At 34.3% G+C, this 23,198-nt stretch overlaps 1 protein-coding gene across 2 annotated transcripts; it reads right to left on the bottom strand.

Moving 5' to 3' along the window:
* Positions 1–6,978: 6,978 nt before the first annotated feature.
* LOC109537835 (PAN2-PAN3 deadenylation complex catalytic subunit PAN2) lies at positions 6,979–16,746 on the bottom strand. 2 transcript variants are annotated; one of them, XM_019904749.2, is made up of 21 exons: positions 16,582–16,746; positions 14,716–14,877; positions 14,494–14,663; positions 14,312–14,432; positions 14,023–14,219; positions 13,428–13,648; positions 13,089–13,362; positions 12,756–12,852; positions 11,707–11,940; positions 10,982–11,230; positions 10,725–10,878; positions 10,493–10,644; positions 10,002–10,145; positions 9,805–9,920; positions 9,512–9,752; positions 9,222–9,460; positions 9,018–9,144; positions 8,739–8,962; positions 8,455–8,676; positions 8,278–8,387; positions 6,979–8,193 (listed from the first exon to the last, which is right to left on the bottom strand). In XM_019904749.2, exons 1-21 carry the CDS (start codon positions 16,600–16,602, stop codon positions 8,027–8,029), a joined length of 3,642 nt encoding a protein of 1,213 aa, XP_019760308.1. In that variant the 5' UTR covers positions 16,603–16,746; the 3' UTR covers positions 6,979–8,026. The 2 variants fall into 2 exon arrangements, with proteins under 2 accessions (XP_019760308.1, XP_019760309.1); XM_019904750.2 differs by having other exon boundaries at positions 9,521–9,752.
* Positions 16,747–23,198: the final 6,452 nt, after the last annotated feature.

Here is a 23,198-nt window from a genome sequence, read left to right as displayed (position 1 = left end):
TGAACAGGTACTGATCCATTGCATTTGGAACAGTGGTTCTTTAACGTTAAAATTGGTATTAAATTTTTCAACAAAAGGCGAAAAATTCACTGGATTCTTGTTTCAGGTGATGAAAGCGATCATCACTATGAGAGTCTGCACACCGCCAAGGAAGAGGAAGATTACGACTATGATTCGTTCGAAAGTGATACAGAGTCCGAGTCTTCTATGCATAAAACCCGAGTTTTGGTAAGTAGCAATGGAAAAACTGAAGTTTTACCAAAGGCAAACTAAACTACACTAAGATTATCAGACTATGAAGGCTTTCACGGCCGGTTAAATCACATTTAGGAATGTTTTCCGGGCTTTGAAGCCGTGGTCTATGGGAATTTCTTCCTGACGTTTCGTCCACAACTGCGGTGGACATTATCAAAGGCGATGAGGCAGTGGGCGAAGTGATTTCCCGTGCTTTCCGACTAAGACTGGTTCAACTGCTAGATTCCCCGCCGTATTTATGCAGCCCAGCCGTGTGTGCTCATGCGTGGGGGTTCAAATGCTTCGGCGCACACGCTGTTTGGCGCAAAACGCGCTTCCAATCTGGATTGAGTGCCGTAATTTCTTCTTTTCTGTTAAAGTTGTTTTGGTGTTTAAATATTTCGATGGCCTCTCTGGTGAGTCTCGGGTAGTATCTTTCAGATTGGTGCAGAATGTCCACTTCGTCGCAGCGTATTTGGTGGCCGTCTAGCAGTGCGTGCTCCGCTACTACTGATTTTTCTGTTTGTCCCAATCTGCAACTTCATTTATGCTTCGTTTTGTGGTGCCGATGTATGCTCTTCGAAAGCTGCACGGAACTCTGTTGTAGTGTCCGATAAAATTACCCGTCTTAACTTCACAACCCGGTTCGAAATAAAAAGCTAAAGTAGCTTAACTACTTTAATAAACAGACAAAATCACTCCAAACAAAGGAACTACTGAACTCTACTTTCTTTTTCAAAAAAGGCGTGCGTTCTCAACACAAAGCACCCAATCACTCTGCCCATTTGGGCCTTACCCTTCTTTTACGATCCTTAACCTATTGACCCACTAGCGGGAATTTTAAAAGCCAAAAACTATTTACTAGACAGAGGTGGAGGGCTGATGCTTGACAGTGGTGGTATAGAAGGCTCTAACATCTGTAGACTCCTGGTGCTGATAAAGGATCCCGATTGTCCTTGGACGAGCGCAAAGTCTGTTGGATGGTTCGAGTTGGTTTGAAAATGGTTTTTACTTGGTGTTTCTCCAGTATCTTGCCGATCCTGTCCGTGACTACATGTATGTACGGGAGGCAAGCCCAACTCTTACGCTCATCATGCGTCTCTGTTGTCTCCGAGCGATCTTCACTGTTTTTTGGTCGAATTGCTCTATTGAAATCTTTCTTACTGTATCCATTCCAACCAAAGGCCCTTTCCAGGTGTTTTAATTCTCTCTCTAACTCGGCTGGTTCGCAGATTCTTCTGGCTCTTTCGGTGAGAGTTTTGATAACTCCTCTTTTCTGACTGGGATGATGGTTTGAACCACTGTGCAGGTACCGGTCGGTATGTGTCGGTTTTCTGTACACCGTGTGGGCCAGCTTTCCGTTGGCTTTTCTGGTCACCAAGACATCCGAAAAAGGCAGTCGCCCATCCTTCTCCACTTCCATAGTGAATTGAATTTTAGGGTTTATTGAGTTGAGGTGCCTCAGGAAGTCTTCAAGTTCAGTTAGACCATAGCCTCAAACAACAAAAGTGTCATCAACAAAGAGACACCAACACTTAGGTTTCCTCACGGCTATGTCCAGAGCGTTCTTCTCAAATTTTTCCATAAAATAGTTGGAAATTCTCCCGCAACAAGTTCCATTGCCTCCCTGATTGGTACCATTGTGAACAATGAAACCACATCAAAACTCACAAGGATTTCCCCGGGCGACGACGATAACGAGTGCAACTTCTGAACAAAATGGGATGAGTCCTTTATAAAGCTGTCCGTTTTTTCCAATTTTTGGCTGTAATATTTTAGCTAGATATTTTGCAATATTGTAGGTCGGACTTCCAATTGCGCTCACAATGGGTCTCAGTGGTACATCCGGTTTATGGATCTTGGGCAGTCCGTAGAGCCTTGGTGGGAGTGCTTCTGTATTTTGAGCTTTGCCCACTCCTCGGATGGAAATGTCATATCCATAATTAATTTGTTCGTTGTTCTTAGTATCCGTGCCGTCGGATCCCGTGTCAACTTCTTGTACGTTGACGAGGTCAAAAGTTCTTTAATTTTGTCTTCGTAGTTCAATGAAGACATGACCACCGTTGCATTGCCCTTATCTCCTTATCCTCATTTAGCGTTTTCAGGGCTTTTCTTTCACTGAAAGTGAGGTTGCTCTTCGGAGGCCTTGAGCGTTGTAAAATTATTGAAGTCTCGGCCCTTATCTGTTCCGCGGTTTGAATGGGCAGCGAACGTATGCCACTCTCTACATTTGATATTATGTCCTCTACTGGTAACCTGGACGGTACTTTGACAGAGTTTCCTCCCTTGGCCAGCACGCTCTGTTCGTCAGCAGTAAGCTCCTTGCTGGTCAAGTTGACTACAATCTTCCGTTGGTTCTCCTCGGGTGATGGCCCTGTTTTGCTGGATCATTGAAGCTTTTCCATCAGCGCATCAAACTTCTTCTTTTGGCGATTAGTTGCTGCTGCTTCGACCACCATCATTCGGTCAGCTGTTAATCTATCCACTTTTTCCCAATTAATCCAGTGCATTTTGTTGGCTAGTTCTATATTGAGAGGTAAAAGTCTACTGTCAATATGTGCAAGATCTCGGCGGGTTTCATGTATCCGTTCTCGTAAAAGAGCTCGTTCCGCCCGGTTGTAGATATTCTTGGCCTGGTTGGTTCTGAAGTATCTCTTCATCTTCAAGAAGGTTGGAATGATCTTCGTTTCACGGCATGTTTTCCGGGCTTTGAAACGTCAGGAAGAAATTCCCATAGGTCACGGCTTCAAAGCCCGGAAAACATTCCTAAATGTGTTTTTTTATTTGTATATGTAGGAAGAAATCCGCTGTTAGTTGGCCCAAATCAGTTAAAATTTACTACACAGAATAAGTTAGATTGTTCTAGATGCATCTGCATGCAAAACCGATCATGTTTCCAAAATTCAAATTTTAACATGGCCCAGATCCAAGCCAAATATTTTCAATTGTCTTTAGATCCTGAAGTTGCGCGGGTTAATGCAAGTTCTCAATTTTTTCCCTCTTGCATAAACATTTTGATCAAATAGAGTGCATTGCATATTAACTCTCGCACTTTCAGCGATAAGAGAAGGATCCCGAAACTGGTTAAAATCTAAATCCACGTGGCAGAGCTCTTCCTGTATTTATAGCTGCGAGAAATTGAAAGAAAAACGATGGCTTGTAACTTGTCCATCAAACTCACGTATTACTTCAAAACCAAGCAATTTTCCTCAGACCATGTTCATGCTCCAGCGGCCGGAGTAATCAACCGAAACGTTTTTAACCTATAAGTGAGAATTAAAAGACTTAAAGCATCATTTTGCTCTAAAAGGACACTTCGTCGGGAAAGTGCACAATGCAACGGCATTCGCTGTTAGAACAACCATCCAAATAACTCAGCCATTAAAGTGTTCGACTAAATGAGTCACATTGTCAGTGGCTGATTGGTAAGTTATAATTACTCGAGTAACAAAATGTATCATTTTTGCCACTCGATGTATGCCTGTTATTGCAACTTAGTTTTACTGCTTCAAAAATTTTCAACATCCAATTGCTCAATATAAAAACTCATTTTCACGCAAATTAAATATGTATCTACATAATTTTAAAATCAAGGTTGAGTTGCATTTTGCCTAATTCCTGTTTCTACTTAAAGTTATTTTCTTTAAAAATCATTATGCTCCCCTACTGCGTTTATGCGGAAATTGCGTTTTAGAACTGAAAACGTATGAAAGATCTCGAAATGTAAAGTATGGAGAAAAGAGACTTTAAAATCCGGACAAAAGATAGTTAAAGAAAACACAGCTTAGAAATTATTCAAAATCATCAAAAAATAATCTTCATTGTTTTTGCGCAATTGGAAACGTCCGGTATATTCATGTAGAAATTTAGAAAAATAACATAAATATATAAAAGTATCTGGGAACTCTCTGACGCTAGCCATGATTTTTATGGATCTAAACAACTAAATCGCATAACTAGTACGAAGAAACTGCTTAAATACACTGTTTTTCCTTTGACATCGAATCAACAAGTCTAAAAATATCCACGCTGTTTGTAAATTAGCAAAGTAATGAATGAAAATATTTTCGAAAAGGCTCTAAAATTAGTTCTTGGCATCGGTTTGTTTTTTCAAACTAAAAATTTTAATAACAACGGAGAATGACTTGATTTTTTCTCTCGATAACAAAAAATATTGAAATTACTGGTTAGTAACATTTGGAACAGGTCATTCCCTTGTGAAAAGGATTTTAAAGCATAATTTCATACCATATTCTGGTCTTTGACCGAAACGCAACAGTTCAGTTTCACGCTTGAATAAATTAGAGACTTTTTTATCGGGTTCATCAACCACTTTGGGCTTTAGGCGCATTCAGTGGAAATTTTAATTCTGTATACATTTTTATTTTAAACCATTTTTAGATTCTGAAGGTTAATTTCTGATCTGCCAAGAACAAACTGACTGCACTCCACTTGGCTACAAAAAATACTCAAACAATGTACATGAGTAAACTAAAAATTTGTCAGAAAGTTACGATTTTAATGCCTAAAAAATATGCTACTTGGACCTAGGATAACTGGAACGTTAGCGGATTTTACATTGTTTCAGCTGTTGCAAACACTCCCTTTGATATTGTTTCTTGTTCAAAAAATCCCTCTGGCATGACCAGATAAAAGCAAATTTGTGGAGGCTGATATAAACAAAACCAGTTTCAAATATATTTTTAATCAAATTATTCGGCTGCATAAAGTGAAACAAATGGGTTTTTAATTCAATTGTATCTTATCTGTCCTCAAATATTCAATATTCCTTAGATAGAGATTTAGAGTTTTGAATTTTTGTTGTTGAAAATTTTCAAGTAGTAAAACAATTTTACAAATAGGCATAACCAGTATGTTAAAAAAACATCTAAAAAATTTAATGTGATAAAAACTATTGTTTTCCAATGTGCTAGATATCTAAGATCAGCATTTCTGAAAACGGTCTTTTAACGACACATTGTTAAAAGAACCAATCTAGTTTTCGTGAAATTAATACATAAATTATTCATCATTTATGAATAGTTCAAAACCTGCCGCAAACTCGATAAATTGCGATGAAAATGTCACCAAAGTGAAAAAAAGCATATTATTGACGATCGCGTTAATTGAACCACACGACAATTACGGTAAGCTCGAAAATAGTGTTTAAAAGCACTTTCTCGTTTTTGCTTGTTTGGTTTGATTGCAAAAGCGGAATTGCTGATGGTGATTTGATTTTAGAATTATTTTTGATCGAGCTGTGAAAATATCGGACTTATGCCGATAACATTCTTTGTAGCGCGCCTGAATAGTAGTTGGATGTGTTCTTAGGGGTAACTTAAATTTCAGTTAAGCACCAAAAAAAGTTCGGAATTTACTGTACGACAATGTACTTCCTGTCTCTAAAACGCATTCAACGACTATTAGCCAACCAATCTGTATAGATTTTAAACTAATGTTCGGTTGCACTTTTTCCCTATAATTGAATGATCTCTTCGAGTTGACGTTGTATAATTTTTGCCTTACTTTCGCAATAAAAATTATACATTTTACAATTATTATACTAAACTTAAAATATGCCATTGTAATCGCATATTCAAATATTTTTGTATTTAACGTAAACAAATAATCAATATTAATAAGTGTAATCGTTTCATAATACGACCCAACGTTCGAGTAGTAAATAGGAACTCAAGGTTTCTTTTAAATTATGATAGATGTCTGTAATTTTGATTTGGGTTTTTTAATCTAGACTTGCGATTTAACTTAAGTCCTTGTTGACATACGTAATGTTCCACATAATCAAAATTAGAGACATCTTTTGTTTATCATTAAAATAATTATTTACCTAAGTATTGACCTTTAGGAAATTTAATTTAATTTTTATTTGTGATAGTCTTTTGTGATATGTTTTCTCAATTGAAATTGCATTAATGAGTTTTTAACTATTTGTCCGACATAAAGATTGGTGAAGATTCCGAAAGCAGATGTGTCTGGGTCTTTTAGAGTGAATTAATAATTTTTTAGTGTTGTAACTTTGACACAATTCACTCACTCACGGTAATTAGAGGGTCTAAGTTGATATCAATATTTGTATACATTTTTCTAAATAAAAAACATGATTCATTAAATTACTTAAACTCCAGCTATTAATGGTAGTTTCCGGTGCTATTGGAAAACATATTTTGATACGTATTTAATTTGGCGATATTTAATGTCATAATAAACATGCCATATTTTTTAAAGTTTAAGAAATTATATGAAACTTAGCTAGATCCTGTCAGATTCTGAACTCAATCGAATACATACCAAGTGTGCCTAATAGTGGTAATACTTACAACTTGGTACAAGTATTTGACGTTCCAACAGTTAATGCAATTTTTTTAGTGTCTTGAATCAATACGTATAAGTTTATACCCAAGTTAGCATTAATAAGCATCACGTGTACGCCACGATTTTCATAATCATACTGCCAGTAGGTATTAGACGGTGTCATAATATTCATTATATTTATGGTAACGTTACTACTTTTTGTATTTTTTTCTTAGTTAAATGCTAGTGTAAGTGATTTATTTTACCGAGTAAAACCTATGGTTTGTAAGTTTCTTGCAAGTTTCATAATAAACTTAAAAATTAGTCCGCTCTTTTATTCCGAAAATAAACCACGGAGCCATTGGGATCAAGGATGAAATATAAATAATTCACCACACAGAAATAACGGGAATAAGGAAGGTTATTACAAGGTATTTTTCAAAAATACAATTTATTATCATTTGAGTATTCTAATGCGATTTTACAACTCTTTCATAAAAATTAATACATCGCCTGCATGATGGTCCAATTGTTTTGTGCAAACCATCCGTAGCCCCCGTTTTCGTATTAAAAAAATAACAATTTTGTACTGACACAAAGTAAAATAAAATACCTTGTCAACTGAGTGCAAATTTGAATTGCAAACCACACTACTGGCTCAAAGGTATTTTTTTAAATTTATTGATGAAAGTACTACAGGAAATTTTCCTGACAATCAATTTAAACAAAAACACAAATCAATATACAATCTTGTTTATACAATAATGGCTGCAGTCTAAAAATAATCTGCATTTGTAATACCAAACTATCGAAAACGGATAGTTTACGAGTGCAAATATTACGTTAACACATATGGTCCAAACTATAGAACAACAATTTTGTAAATATTCAGTTCAAAAAAATTTAGTTCTTTGCAATGCACATTCCAAAATGTACCCAAATACAAAATTAAAATGTATTGCAAAGCGATAGTAACTATTTTAATTAAAAACAATTTTAAGTCGCAATTAAATTGCATTTAAATCGAGCTATGTATTACAATAGGTTACCATTAAATATGGTAGACGGAGAATGGTCTACCTGGTCTGCAAGTTAGTGAGTTCTTTTCTTTTTTAGTTTTATACATTCTGTAGATGCATTACAAACAAATGACTTACAGACTTATATTTCTTGGTTCAGAATGTTCTGGTCAGTTCTGATGACTGATGATAACATTTTAATTTTGAAATTTGTTTCTCACTATAAAGATCCGCCTTATTTCTTGTATTCTCTTCGTTTGCGTTAATTTCTCGATTTTCATGTCATATGGAGCATCATTTTTACAGTTATTTAGCAGACAATTTAATTCAGACTATAATGGTTTAAATGACTAGACGGAAAATTTTGTATGTTGCCAAGGCAGTGGGAAATTTTAAAACAGCGTCAAGCTGTCAAAAATTTAAAAAAATAAAATGTTGATGAGATGTGTACCTACTAAGCTTTACTCTTCAGGTACCTTCCATTTCAAATGCTCTCCTATTTCGTACAATTCTGCTAGAGCTTCCCCTACTTTGTTGCATTGCTCCAATTCCTGATACTTCTTGTACAACTGCAAAGCAGCTCGAGCATCTTCGCTGGAATCGTGAGTTTCGGATTGAATTTTGATACCTTTAACAAAAGAAAATTATGTGAATTTTATTTTTTAATTCTTTGTTGGACAATATGTATAAAAAAAATCAAAAATGTTCTTACCCAAGAAGTGCCATGCCAAAAAGCGAAGTGAAACCATTCGATGGTGCCTCAAATGGAACAGCTGCACAGTATCAATTACTTGGTCGGTAGGAACTACTAAATTTATTACTCTGAAATTTAAAAATTGCCAATTATAGACTAGAGGGTAAAAATAAATTATAAAAGATTTTCGCTTACCTAAAATCATTTTTCAATCCATGTCCTACAAACACCACTCCGCTGTCTTGCAGAAACCTTAACTTAATGTACGTCGACTTTAGGGTTGTCAAGTGTTTCGAAGTGAAATTAGCATCCAGATCTCCTGGCTTGATACCGGAAAATTTCGTAAGATAGTCAACTACTTGTTCTTGAGTTGAAATGTAATCATCAATAAACGGTGTACCTTCTCCATCCCCTTGCCTATAATCAATAGAACTTATGTAAAAAAGCAACAGCACTCAAAAATGTCGATAAGTGCTTACCCTCTGATACAAGTAATTCTAGCTACTGACATCTGGGATGGTTTAACAGTAGACATTTTTCCGTCACTTCGCAACTCAGCCTCTTCCTGATTCAGAGTGACAAACTCCGCGTCCATCGCTACCAAATCGCCAGCGTTCAACAATTCATTTTCAAGCAGAGGAGTGAATGTGATTCCCTTCGTGCCACCAGATCTGGCTATGCAGTTATCTTCAGTAAAAACTTCCTATTTAAAATTAAAATGCGTTTGAAAAAACCTTTTAAATGGTTGTAAAACTGACTCGTGAGATCGGATGATGGATTTCAGTTCTGCTGTTTTGAAGCTCCGCACAGGAGTAATACAAAACACAGGGAATTTTCCAGTCAAGACTAAACCAAACCGCTTCTTGGGCTGGAACGGGGCTGATGCTAAAGAATAAAACATTGAATAATAACAAAAAACATTAAATCTCTTTTCTTCCGTGGAAAATCCATTTTGTGCTTACCTAAAATCATTGAACAAATACCATTTGTGTTCGGAAAGCTCCTTATGTTTCATATATAAATCTGGAATTTTAATTAAGGCAACAAGATTCTTTCGTTCTGGGGTATTTTGATCGTTGATGTAGCAAACTACAGCGGTGAGATCGTAGCGTTTGCTTTCTTGCACAGCTCCATTTTCTTTACCGTCATCTATTGATATGTCTTCAGTAATTGTTTTTGGGAGATCATCGGCTAAATTCAGCTAAAACAAAAATAGTGAGAACTTTTGATTGTATTTAAAACCGGAAATTACCTTTCTTACCTCTTCACCATTGGCACCTAACTTTTTGATTTCTAATTTCGAATTATTCAGATACATTTTAATACTGTGTGGCAGCCAATTATTGCTACAGTAAGGGTTGTTTATGGGTATAGGAGGGGGAGTATTGTCAAAACTGTGGCGGAATCTACATCCGGGCCTGGAACAGTGATCTCCATAACGGCAAGGTTTAGAAGATGGCGTGTTTGTGGGCGTTGTTGTTGGCGTGGTTGATCTAATAGGCAAAAACTGTCGTAATATTGAATCCAATCATAAATATAACATACTTGTTAAGATCTGCTCCGGAAAGTTTGGCTACTACTTTATCCATTTGCGTCTGCCAGAATTGTTTATGTTGTGGAGTATGAAGTCCTGTGTTAATCGATAGGACTTTGGGCAGTGACTGAAAATTGAGTCATTTTGAATGTTTCCTGCAGCAGAATTTCGCGAGAAACTAAGTATATTATATAAAATTGATACTTGCCTCAATGACACGGCTTTGCGATGTGGGAGTAAACCTTCCGCATTTTTCGCACCATGCAGGTGTGACTTGCTGAGGACACAAAGATTTGCTTAATATGTCACAAAAACTCCATTCGTCCCGCTCTGGTTCGCTTGTAGGATACACCTAAGAAAGAAAACTTTCAAATATGTTTGAAATAAAATTTTATACATGATCTGCAGAATTAGTTATAGCGTTTCAGAATAAAGTTTACCACTTTTAATTATCCTATTAAAATAGAGTAAATAAATTTTATTTTATTTCTTAACGTCTTAAATCATCGAAAATTTAGCAGCAAGGCCTGGTTCCTTTGGTAAAGTGCAATAAACATTATGTGGACAAAATGACGAACGAAAACATTAATCAATATAAAGATAAATTAATATTTCCAATAGAACTATAATTATTTTGTAAAATACCGAAACCCTTTTAACAAATGCAAAAAGCAGTTTATTTCAACGGAAAAAACTTACCAAATTGCAGGCTAAGAGAATGGATCCTTTGTTAACTTCTTCAGCACATTTAAGACATGAATGTCTGTGCATTTGCTTTGAACCAAAGATGTTGCTTATATCTGAAACATCTTCCCTCTTCTCTTCTTCGATTTCATTGGATACTTCAGCCGCTGGGGTTGTAAATATTTTTTGAATACTCTCATTTCGATTCTCAATTACGAAGCAAAATTACCGCTCAAGCTGTACTCACCCGAATGTTTTCTGGCTCTCTCTTTAGATATGGCAGGAAAATCAATTTCCTTGTAAATAAATGGTTTGCAAAATTTCTCCTTTTTCTCCTCATTTCTCTTTCGTGTTTCGTTTAACTCAACATGCATCTGGTGCAGCATAAATCTATTCCAGCTCTGAAACAAATCCAATATATATTCATACACCCAAAATATATCCCAATGTGCGTGTGTGTTCAAAAATCTATTAAGTAATCTTTGAGTAAATAAAAATATTTACCTGTATAAGTGCTCCTAAATCAGTTTTTTGCTTGGCTTCAGGAGCAAGATCGCTTAAAATTAAACCCAAAGCCGAAGCTTCTGGTACTGTTCGAAATGCGCGCAAGAAGTTTCCTGGCTGGCAAGGCTGGTTAGGAGGACTATGCGATAGCATATAAAACAGGAACCCCAGTTCACAGGATAAGCAGAATTCCTTCGAGCAAAGGTGGGAGAGTAATGACGCTCGAAGTGGTTCGATGTAATAAAGAACCTAAATTAAATACATTTTTAGTATGTTAGAGTTATTATAAAAAAATGTTTAGTCCTCGTTTCGCGATATCAATATCAATCATATATCAATCAAATTTAAAACTGGAATCACTGCTTAACTTCATGCAGTTGAGTCTCATAAGCTTTGTACCAAAACCAGAACAGCTGAAAATTGTTAGGTTTGTATATAGTTATTTTAAACTCCCATTTAACCGTACAATGACCGTCTTACAAATGCAGCTCAGACTGTTTTCCATAAAAAGCCATTAATGCATGTCGGGGATGACTAATAACAATTATTAGCAAATTTATACAAAATCGATTTTATGAAAATTCCTATACATTTCAAAACAGCTTTCGGTGTTACTTCTAAACCTTCCTGTTAAGTTACACTTATAAATTGTCTCCAATGCAGAAAAAGCATGCACAGTAAATGCCTCTATTTTCGTGAGAACAGATTTTGCAATTTATAAATACCTGAATAACGGCATTACAGTAGGCGTTCGGTAAAACTGCCTCCAATCCAGCCAGTCCAGTTTTATTATAGTTGTCAAATTGAAACTCGTCCTGGCCAAGTTTATTATACTTCATATCAACTTTTCTGTATCGCTTCGGAATGGCAATGAATGTGCCGTCATTTTCTTGATGTTGCGGACTTTTTTGCGAGAAAGAATTCATGAGATGGCCGTTTTGCCTGATACTGTACATCACCTAAAAGCACAATGTTTTCTCTATAGTAATGATATTCTTCATAACGAAATCGAACCACTATATATTTCAGTCATTTAATTCAATGTAGTACATACTACTAAAAAACGTTGCATACTTACAGGCTTACCACCAAAGGCATCCGACAAATAATAGAGTAGGGCAAACTACAATGTGAATTTAATGACTAAAAAGTTCGTGACATGCATCATGAATAGGAATACATCTAAATTTTTTAACGTTTGCTATATTTCAGAAACGAAAATTATAGTTATATTAGAAATTGGCTTTCAAAACATTAAAGGATATTTATAAGGGAAAACCAGCAGCACAATAAACCAACAAATTTATTTAGTCATAGATATCACAAATTGAAACAGTCCAAATATTACACAAAATCAATTGTGCATATTTTCAAAATAAAAATATATATTTAAAAAAAAGCTAGTTTAACGCCTAATATATTCTAATAATAACAACCGAAATATTTTGGTTAAAGTAATACTTATTCGATTTTAATATTCAAATCCACCAGTCAGTCTAAATCAAAGCAGACATAAGATATGTTTAAAAACATAACAAATACGAAGCTCCTCTAATTGAAAAAACGTAAACCCAAGAAAGCCGAACAGTCCAAAAGTACTCACAGTAAACAACGCGATTTCAAATGCAAATAACCCACCACAAAATGAAGAACTATCAACTAATTTCAGGCGTTAATTTACACCGTTAATAACACCGGAAAATCTACTTAGAGTCCCTAGAAATTAGTAACGAATCTAAGTAAAATAAATCGGTTTTAAATGATCCATGCTCACTTGGTTTCGACGCATTTGCTTAGGATTTGGTGCGTATCCTATTGGTCCTTGCATTTTCATAGTACGTAAGATTTCGGAATCAATCCCTGGCGGCTTCCTATAATGAATACACCTTATTTCTCACTGACAAGATATTGATAATTTAGCAAGTCATAAAATTAAAGGTTTAAGTACTTTTGGTTGCTTTCGATTCTGAAGCAAATATTGTCATTTAATTTTGTACTTTTTTATAAAATCATTGTTTTAAACGAGTATATTTGGTAGCAGCAGCAGATGATATAAACTGAGAATTAAAAGAATGTATCCTAGTAAATCATCCAATCTGAAACGTACCTGTAGACAAATTTGGTAAGGTATTGAGGCAAATCAGAAGCTAAAGGTAAGTCCGACTGACTGTAAATCATCGGTATAGATGACAAAGGTGTACTGTAATCGTCGATAGCAAAACTTGGATATTGAATTGGAGGATCTGGAAATTCCGTCTGTCGGGAATAAGTGTTGAAAACAGGCTCGTCTGTTGTTGAAAATAGATGAATTTGCCCACCACTGTCTCCGAACGACATGGCCTGTAGCGTGGTGCTTACGTCGAATGCCAATACCATTGAAGCTGGAACAAAGTAGATATAGGTGTATGACAAATTATCTTCATTTTCAGATGTCTAAGTCGCTCACCTGGACAATCGACTTGCAGCATACAGATTTTAGGCTCAGCTAACGCGATGGTGTCCAATAGCTGGACTTGGCCACCGGCCGAAACGACGACAAGGCGTGAAGTGATAGATGGCATAAATCTTAAGTACAGAGGGTCAAGAACAGTCTGCATGGGGGAAACTGCACGCAACATTCGCAAGTCGTAGACCATGAGGAAGCGATCAACTGCCAGGTTGCCTAACCTAATATAATTTTTTTCTAAATTATTCAATCATTTTTTACCGCTTTCAATTCCAGTCTAAAACGATGTTTCAGACTTTTATTTATACTTGTATTAATTATTAATACCGTAGAATACAGCTATTCTACACTACTAAGCTTTTTTCGAACAATCTGCGAAAGCAGACTATGAAGGCTTTCACGGCCGGTCAAATCACATATAGAAATGTTTCATATAAACATAAACATAAAACATTTCTATATGTAATCTGCAAAATACTGCCAGTTTACTTCGAAAAAAAAAACGGATTGGAAATGTAAAAAGCACAATAAAAACATTGTTTGTTTGAATAATGTTGCAAGAGTTACTTAATACAAAAAGTAAGATTGAACTTACCTGTTGCTAAACCCGCAAGTCACCATCAGATTTCCTTGTACGTCAAAGTCGCTAAGACTGCCTGTATGAGTATCAATTGTATGCTCCAGTTTAAGACTATTCAGATCTCTCAGTTCGATGGAACCTGTAGGACTTCCGCAACAAACATACCGAGAATGAGGACGCAGCATTACCGACGCTCCTTCGGATACATTGCCCTAATTCAGTAAAAATACAAGTAATGAATTAAAAAATTCTAACAAAACTGTCCTTTGCGACATGAAATTTGCGCTGTATGCTGGAAACTTACCACTTGATTTTCCTTACATATTTGCAAATTGAAATCAATCAATTTATCCCGATGTCCACCGATTAGTAACCGCGTTGGGGACATCTGTAGCATACACTGCATTTCAGACATGTTTGAAGAGCTGCAATATCGACATCAGGTGTTTTCCTCATTTTACCATGCTATGAAAGCAATGTACTCACACATGGGTATATACAGGGATTCCTCTTCTAATTTGACACCTTAGGCTGCTTGCAGTTAAAGCTAACAGGCCTTCGTCTAAAGTCAAAATTTGCCGTACTTCTTCATGAGCATGAACTTGAAAGGATGTATATTTTGACATGGCCCCTGTATAATACGAAGTCACATGGCCCTGAAAAAGAGCGTCAATTCAGACTGAGTAAGTGATTGTTACGAATGCTTACCCCTTGGTTTCCCATCCACAATAATTCCTCATGTCTATCGAACGTTATAGACGAAACACCAAATCTCTCGCCGCCATCAGCCAAAACACATTGCGTTTGAAGATATTCCGCTTCATGACCGGCCAAACCAGTGGATGGCTCTGAAGGGCCAACTACAGCTAACTAAAAACAATTTAGTATCTAAAAGATCGTGATGACCATGTGAATATTTTCTTCACAACTTTCAACGTTCTATACAACTTGTAACATGTAAATTGGTTGCATTTTCTTGTTTAAATGTAAAGTGGAGTTTTCATATCGGCAGTTTTCACACACAAATTGAAATTTCCGCATGAATAATTTGCTTTACGTGGCTCTGGCAAAATCCAGCCATCAGCTCAAATATTACGCCATTTCCTTGATCAAACATCAGGAATTAACTGAGCTACAACATTCGCTTTTCAACTACTAGATAGAGGATTTAAAAACCCATTTACCAAGTGAAACTTAAATTCAGAATAAAGAAATCATGGTAATTTTCTCACAAAAAGACCGAAATGTGAATAGTGGGTTTAGTATATACGATCTAACTTGCACCAGCATAAAAACTAAATCTGGGTAAATAGTTGGCGTATGCTTTGTGAAACATGGGCGTGCAAAATATATTTTCAAAAACGTGTATTAATTAGTAATTTAAGTTAATTTATTTAACTGATCTAAACTTATTTAAGTAGTACATTGTTTATTTAATTATTTTATTTTGTTACTTACGGAAGTTCAATTTAAGTATGGCGCCAACAAACTTTAGAAATTGTTAACGTACGCTTACCTATTCATCACTATAAGAGTCTTCAAAACATGTTACGTTATGACCATTAATCGCCAAATTGTCTAATGATAATAGTGAAATATAGCTAAAAATTCCTGCTTGGACACTCAATATACCCGCAATACAACGACACTGTCTGATAAAAATAAGGTTGTTTCTTCAAATGGAAATAAATCTAAATAAGGCACCCAACAAACTGACCAATTAAGTTCGAATATGAAGTACAGCGACCAATAAAATTGTTATGCGGCGGAGCCCGGTCACATACAAATTGCTTGGATTTTAGGAACACTATCCAGTAAACTGGTCTCAGAAAAGAAGGAAATTGAGCAAACTCGTTAAGTTTTTACACACTGGATAGAGAAATAAATAACACAGGCGTTCATCGAGTGAACCTTTTCTTAGAAAATGCTAACAATTTTCACATAAAGAGAAATTTGGGTAACATTTCAAATTTTACTCTGTTCCTTCAAAATTGCTTACCTATTAGTGTGTGTGATGTGTATGCTCATTATTTATCAACTTTACTCTAATAAATTAATATTTAAGTTATCTGGTAACAAAAATAGAATTTGCTAAGAGAGGTAGTTTCTCCTTTGTAAATATAAACCTAAAAACAATAAAAACGTACCGCATTTTATTATATTTTATTTTAAATTGTATTTCTAATAAGCGATGTATTATAAGTTCATAGTAGATCAGTAGTGATTCAGTTTTATTGAAAAGGTCACAAAACATATTACAATTGTAATACCAAATTAATAACATTGAAAATTTAGACTGTTCAGCAAATAATCGCTAATTTATTGGGTGACCTAGAATGGTTACAGTCTGGGATTTGGACCACAATTTGTTTACACGAAATCCTCATTAACAGTTATCTACATACTGATAACATGGGAACAAGAAGCTGGGACATTTTTTAGCACTAAATAAGTAACTTCTCAAATTACAGTTTGAACATTATATATTGTTGTTATGTTATAAACAAGCAAAAAAAAGTAAAATATAAATAAAACCCAGAATCCCAATTAAAACCGAGCCGACACTAAACTTACCCCAGTGTTGTCGAAGTACATTTTGAGCTGCACAAACAATTGAGGAAACCCTCAATTTTTAAAGGTTTATATTGCAAAATAAAACAGTTTTACCAAAAACTCATTTCTCCTCCTGTTTTGACAGACAAACTTTCACAGCTGTTGTGTAGAGGTGGACCCTAGTCTGCGTTGTCAATGTGATTTTTTTTTACATCATACTCCAGATTTTAGGAATGTTTGATTAGCAGGTTAACTGACTTTGATGATTCCCACTGCAGGTTTTAGGCAAACCTGATTAAAATTTCGCGAGTTTTAACAGAATACTAGTATGAATTATTTATTTGGGAGGACAGTTTTTGAGCCTCTTTAAATTAAATTCAATCAATGAAACGATCCCAGCAATTAGCGGCAATGCTGCTCGGTTTACGCGAATAGAGACGCCATCTGTGGAATTTAACGCCAATTAAGAACAAAGTGACATCTACGGTACACGTAATGTATCTGCAAAATGGTGAATGTAACTTTGTCCAGATTTAGTAAATTTGTCATTTTTTGTATACGTCAAATTATTTTAAGAGTTTTTGTGTAGTAAAATAGAGTCTTACAATTTATCAGAGCAGATTTCAGTGTTGAGTAGATACTGGGTTCGACAAACTTTTTTTTTTATTAATTAATGATATTAATTTAATTATATTAAATAATATCTGCATGTAACCGTACTTATGTCTATATTTATACAGTTAAATCAATTTGCTTACTGTTTTAATGCATTTCGTATTATTCCCTGAGCTCTTACTTGAATTAGCCCTTGGGTAAGCTCATGCACAAAAATATCCAATTATATTGCAAAAGTTTAAATTTTTTACATACATGTAAAATTTCTTCAGGTTTGTCTACAATATCATCAAATTATCGAAAAAATGAAACGCAAGGGCTTATTAGGCGAATCTGTGTAAAGCAGAATATCCTTGAAAATTTAGAACAGGAATAATCAATGAATCGTGCCTAAATAATTCAATAATTCTATGAATTATCTAAAAAAATACATGTTGAATCCCCCTTAACCATATAGGAACAATTAAGGAAGCTTATAAATCTGAGCTAAAACCCGAAGTGAGCATTTAAAACAAAAAAATCAGGACAGGGTTAGCAAAATTCGATAAAACATTTTCTTCCAAACTAACTAAAAATTGCGTTTAAAACAACTACTTTTATGCATTTGTTGTATCATATTAACTATTTGTCTGTTAGTGGTAAACTATAGTTGCTAGTTAATGCAAATTAATACTGCTTAATTATTGCGTGCTTATTACGTGCGTCTTTTCTTTCTTTTTATAAGCCATTATAAGTTGTTTTAATTGCGATGATTTTGAATTTATTGTCAGAAATAATTCATCAACGTATTTACTTTTTTCAAAAAATTTAGTATTTTTTCAATCTGCGAATTTAACTTGTACTAATTCCTTTACGAAATCGTTTTTCTTTATTTCCTTCTTCTTATCGCAACTATCTGTACCTTCAACATTCTATAAAATTTCCCTTCTTTGTAAATAGTCCACTAATTTACTGCCAATTATTTAAAAAAGTATACAGCAATGATCAAAACTAAAATAAAAAACAATTCAATTGACGAATTAGCAAGCTGACAATGAAACAGATGGTACTGCAATACGATTTTCAAATGTAATTATTTCCCAAAAAGACAATTGTCCTGGCACCTGGTACGGTAAAGCTGAAGATGGTCCAAACGGCTTACCGGAAGCACCTGTTAAAAATAACCCTGAAGACCATTTGCAAGACCCTCAAGTTGAAACTTTTGACAAAAAAAAAGCCCACAGCCCTGTGCTTGTGGGTTAAATTTTAAAAAATTCATCCTTTTTCCACAATATTGACCACATGCGAAGAGACAGATGCCTTTACTCGCCTGAACAAAGAAACTACCTAGGCCACACTATTGTTTTCTTTAGAGCTTAGTCATCTGAATTTTATCTAGGTAAATCGTCTGGAAAAACTGTGCCAAACATTTGCCTCAGTCTCCTAATTGAGCTCCATCATTTTTAGTAGCTGTTGCTTTAGCCTAGAAGTAATTTATTGAATTCGGTGCATACTTCGCTGCTCTGTATCTGACCTGATCAGAATATTGCACACAAAATCTTTATCACATTTAGAAATGTATTTTGATATTGAATCATAAGTACGGTTTATCTTTAAGTCTCTTAATAACTAGTCATTGCGCAATTAATACACAATTTATTTGTCACGATAAAAGGTTAAAAAGGCGTTTGCGTCTTAAATTACATTTTTCGTTCATGCATGCCTAGTCAATCTGGATAAACAACAAAAATTATTAATATTATTCCGGGTGATTACAGTTTCGATACTTGAGAGTTGGAACCACCGGCTTTTTTCAAGTTGAAATTTTGCTGTTATTTGTTACTTTCATTAAAGCTTGCATGTCTTTAAATATAATCTCAGGTTTTCTACTATTAAACGTTTCAGAACCTATCTTCTATTTCCAACTATTTTTTTTTGTATTGAAATATAGTAAACTGCATTAAAACCTTTTATTATACGGGGTGCTCCGTGAATCCCCGAAAATAAAACGTGGATTCGATATGCAAAATTTAGATTCGACATGCGAATGTGGGATTTTATTGATTTGGCTTACAGAAATGTCATTTGGTTTGTACGTGCTTTGTGCTCAGTATAAATATCCATTCGATTTTAAGAAAATAAATATTACACTTTTCTAGAAATTTAGATAGGAAGCGCACAATCAATATTCACACAAATTAGTTTATAACAATATTGAAGAAATACTGAACCATTACTGTTAAGACCACGAAAACCGATTGTTCGGAATTTTTTTTTTGAATTCAACAGGTTGTCTGGGAAAACATAATAGAACTTTTGCAAAATTTGGAACATTTGCAGAAAAAAATAAAATAGAGTGAGATAGTTTTTGTCTATTGCTTATTTATATGCAAAATGTCTGCGTCAAGAGAAGTCAGAGGAGAGTACATAAAAATGGAAAAATTGCGTCTTTTAATATTAAGCTAAAAACTTGTACAAATTAAAGGGAAGCATCTATGCGTGTGCGTCAAGCATTAAAATATAAAATTCAATATGGACAAAAAAAAATATTGGTTGAAAAGCAAAGATAAATTTATTTAAAATAAGAAACCAGCAAAGAACTAACAACTAAAACTCAACGAAGAAAGATTGAGTTCTCGTCTAGAGAAGGAGGGCCCGAATTGTTTGCGCATAGCGAGAATTATGGATTTGGAGCCTACACTTATTTGGATTAGTTAGATTACTTGTTAAATGTTTTTCTATGTTAGTAAATAAGTTTTTCAAGAATTCACTGATTCTTCTGCATAAATCTCATCACATAGGCTAAATTAGAGTTGCAAAATACAAGAGCTAAATGTACTCAATTCGAACAACCAATAGATAACAAATGAAATACGGCCGTTAATGGCTCTTATCATGGGTTTAAAAGGTGTTATTTGGAAAGGCAATTTTATGCCCGCTTGATCCGGTAATTAAGAAGCGCTTTCGCGGTAAAATACCCCAAAAAATACAGGTGATTTCGGAAGCAGATGCAACTTGCGTGGGGTTGCACTGCCCGCCATTCAGGCAGATGCCCCACACCTGTGCAAAGCCGCGAAGAAAACACTCCACCTGTGCGGTTTAGTTCTCAAGTGGAACTGTAGAAAACGGTTTGAGTGGAAAATCTGTTAATTGTAACAAAAAAATTATGCAATTTAAAAAAACGCCGATCTGAGCAAATACTCAAACTTTAGCAAGTATTTCTTAAGCGTTTCTGACATCAGATAGCATGCAACTTGTTTTTTTGACTAATTTCTAACAATCTCTATTAGACATGTTGCAATAGTCTGGTTATGTAAAATTTAGGAAAATTAATCACAAACTAGTTCTTTCTTCCATAATCCATTCAATTTCCGTTCGATTGTTCTTCATTAGCTGACTGCTTTATCATTTCGCACCCGTGTTGGAAGCAACCTGCCCCTAACTACCCAAAGCAATCGTTATCATTATGTTACGTTAAATTTTTATCTATTTACATCGCTGCCATGTGTGGAAGCGTTTGGTACAGGTGTTCTTCCATAATTATTATAAAGAACAGCGTGGACATCGAAAACGGACGCGAACATAAGGAATAGCAGAATGCCGCCAAATGGAAGCAATTTCCTTGGGCCATTTTGAGAGAGCAAATGGTTCATTAAATTGTCACCTGCCCCTTTACTTTGATTTTTAAAACGAAGGCTGAAATGTATTTTGTCGAATTGGGTTGTTAGTGTCTATTCGCTTATTCTTAATTTTATTTAAAAGAAACAAAAGTATTATTTAGGTATGTCTAATGAAGATAAATTTTCCGCTTAATGGAATATGACACATTCCCCTTTTTTCTTACACGCCATTAATACATGTTTCCCATTAGTACATCTTTTTTGTTAACTTGTAGAATAATGAGTTTAAAATCTAATTTGTACATACTTTCCTGACTGTGGTTCAATTCCAAATCAAAATTAATCATCAGTTTTTCTAAAATAACAGATAGTTGAAAAAAAATTTTTTTCACTAATTTAAAAAACAATCACAGTTCGTCACCAGCTTCATCATATCACACACTAAAATACATCACAATTGCAACACTTTAAAACATTCTAAGATTAATTAGGCCTAACAGGTGATTAGTCAGGACAATCAAATCTGGGAAGAAACTAGAATTCTTTGTTCAGATACTTAAATATTTTTACTTGCATGTGTAGCGTTGTTGCTACTTTAAGCTTTGGCATATATTTGGAGTATTAATTTTGTCCATTTTGCACACAAAGCGAAATACTGTTCATATTGATTTCTTTTACTTTCAGCTATTTTTCTTTGCATTCTGAGAATATTATTTTTGGTTTGCAAAATTCTTCAATATACCGGGTGTTAGTTAATATTCTATATACTGAGCTAAGATTGTCCGTATCCGATCTGAAATTCATAGCATTATGTTTTTTAATCTGTATCATTTCATGGACTCTTCTCTTATTATAATTACTCTCGTTAATCAGTATTTTTGTGTTATCAAAATCAAAATTATGCAACTTCGGTTGTGCATGCTGTGCTAATGCTGTACCATTTTCGTTATTTTTTCTTAGGCTACACTTATGTTCGTATATTCTTTTCTTCAGATATTGTCCTGTTTGACCTATGTATGTGTTATCACAATTCAAACAGTCTATTTTGTAAATAGGCGTGTCTAACTTGTCAGTCCTAGGTTTAAATTTTGTGAAACATTCATTTGCTAAGGTGTTTTTAGTTTTTTCTGCTATGTTGATATTGTGTGGTTTGAATATATTTTCTATTTTTTGTGTTAAATTCCGGAATATATGGTAATGATATATACTTGATATCACCTTCTCTTCTTTTATTTATGTTTTTCCATTTAGTTGAATTGAATATTTTATTTATCGTTTGCTTTATGATTGGTTCAAAAAATGACCTTGGATAGTTGTTTATTAATAATATTCTAGTCTCTTCCCAGATTTGATTGTCCTGACTAATCACCTGTTAGGCCTAATTAATCTTAGAATGTTTTAAAGTGTTGCAATTGTGAAGTATTTTAGTGTGTGATATGATGAAGCTGTTGACGAACTGTGATTGTTTTTTAATTTAATGAAAATTTTTTTTTTTAACTATCCGTTATTTTAGAAGAACTGATGATGATGGAAAACACCGAAAAGTATTTTAATTGATAAATAGAGACAATAAATGACTGAAACTCAGGAATTAATTTTGATTTGGAATTTAAAATCTAATTTAATACCAGTTGAATCGAACTTTTATTGCACAATTTCTCGATAGTAGATAAGATATAATAATAATAAAGATAATAATAAATGACCAAAGTAATATTTGTAAGCATAAGAAGGAATATAAGACTACTCTAATAATAATACTCTCAAACGTTCGTATTGAATAATTCTTAATTTTATTCTCTTTGTTGACTCATTTTGAACCTTTTGAATATGAAACAATTCATAGTTACTTAATAACTATTTTTTGTATAACTGTAACTGTTGATATGTTCTTTTCGCAAACTATTCAAAATTTATCGCAAATAGAAGCTGCTGTTATTTTGCGGCTATTTTTTATTATTAACTTTCAGCTTAAAACATTTAAAGTTTTTTCCAAAAACGTCTTGAATATTCCCCTGAAGCGCAAAATGAATTAAATTCGGTGCATAAGTGTTCTAAAGGCGCTGATTGTTCATCATTAACTGAAGCGAAAACTCCGTTTAATCCACAGACTTTTTTAATAAAAGTAATATAATTTATAAAGTGCAATAATCAACGCACATTGTACATTTTCAAAGAGTCTCCGGTTTCCAGTCCATTACCACCCTTTAGCAAACTGCTGTTATAAACTCTTTTGGAATTATTATTGTTTATTTATAATTTAAATTGGCGTCAAAAGAATACCATATTTAGCTCTGGCATTGAAAATGAACATTCAAGTCATCCAATGCACGTCTGTAACATATGGTCAGATATGTTTTCAGAAGTGTATTCAATTAAAATGTAGGTACACTTGGAAATTACCGTATTTAAAGCGTTATTTCC

Source organism: Dendroctonus ponderosae, unplaced genomic scaffold (assembly GCF_020466585.1).
Source record: "Dendroctonus ponderosae isolate FM_Combo_2020 unplaced genomic scaffold, Dpon_F_20191213v2 Dpon_F_20191213_2, whole genome shotgun sequence".
In the NCBI taxonomy this organism is placed as follows: domain Eukaryota; kingdom Metazoa; phylum Arthropoda; class Insecta; order Coleoptera; family Curculionidae; genus Dendroctonus; species Dendroctonus ponderosae.
The sequence above is the reverse complement of the archived record's forward strand: the minus strand, read 5'-3'. Positions and strand labels throughout refer to the sequence as shown.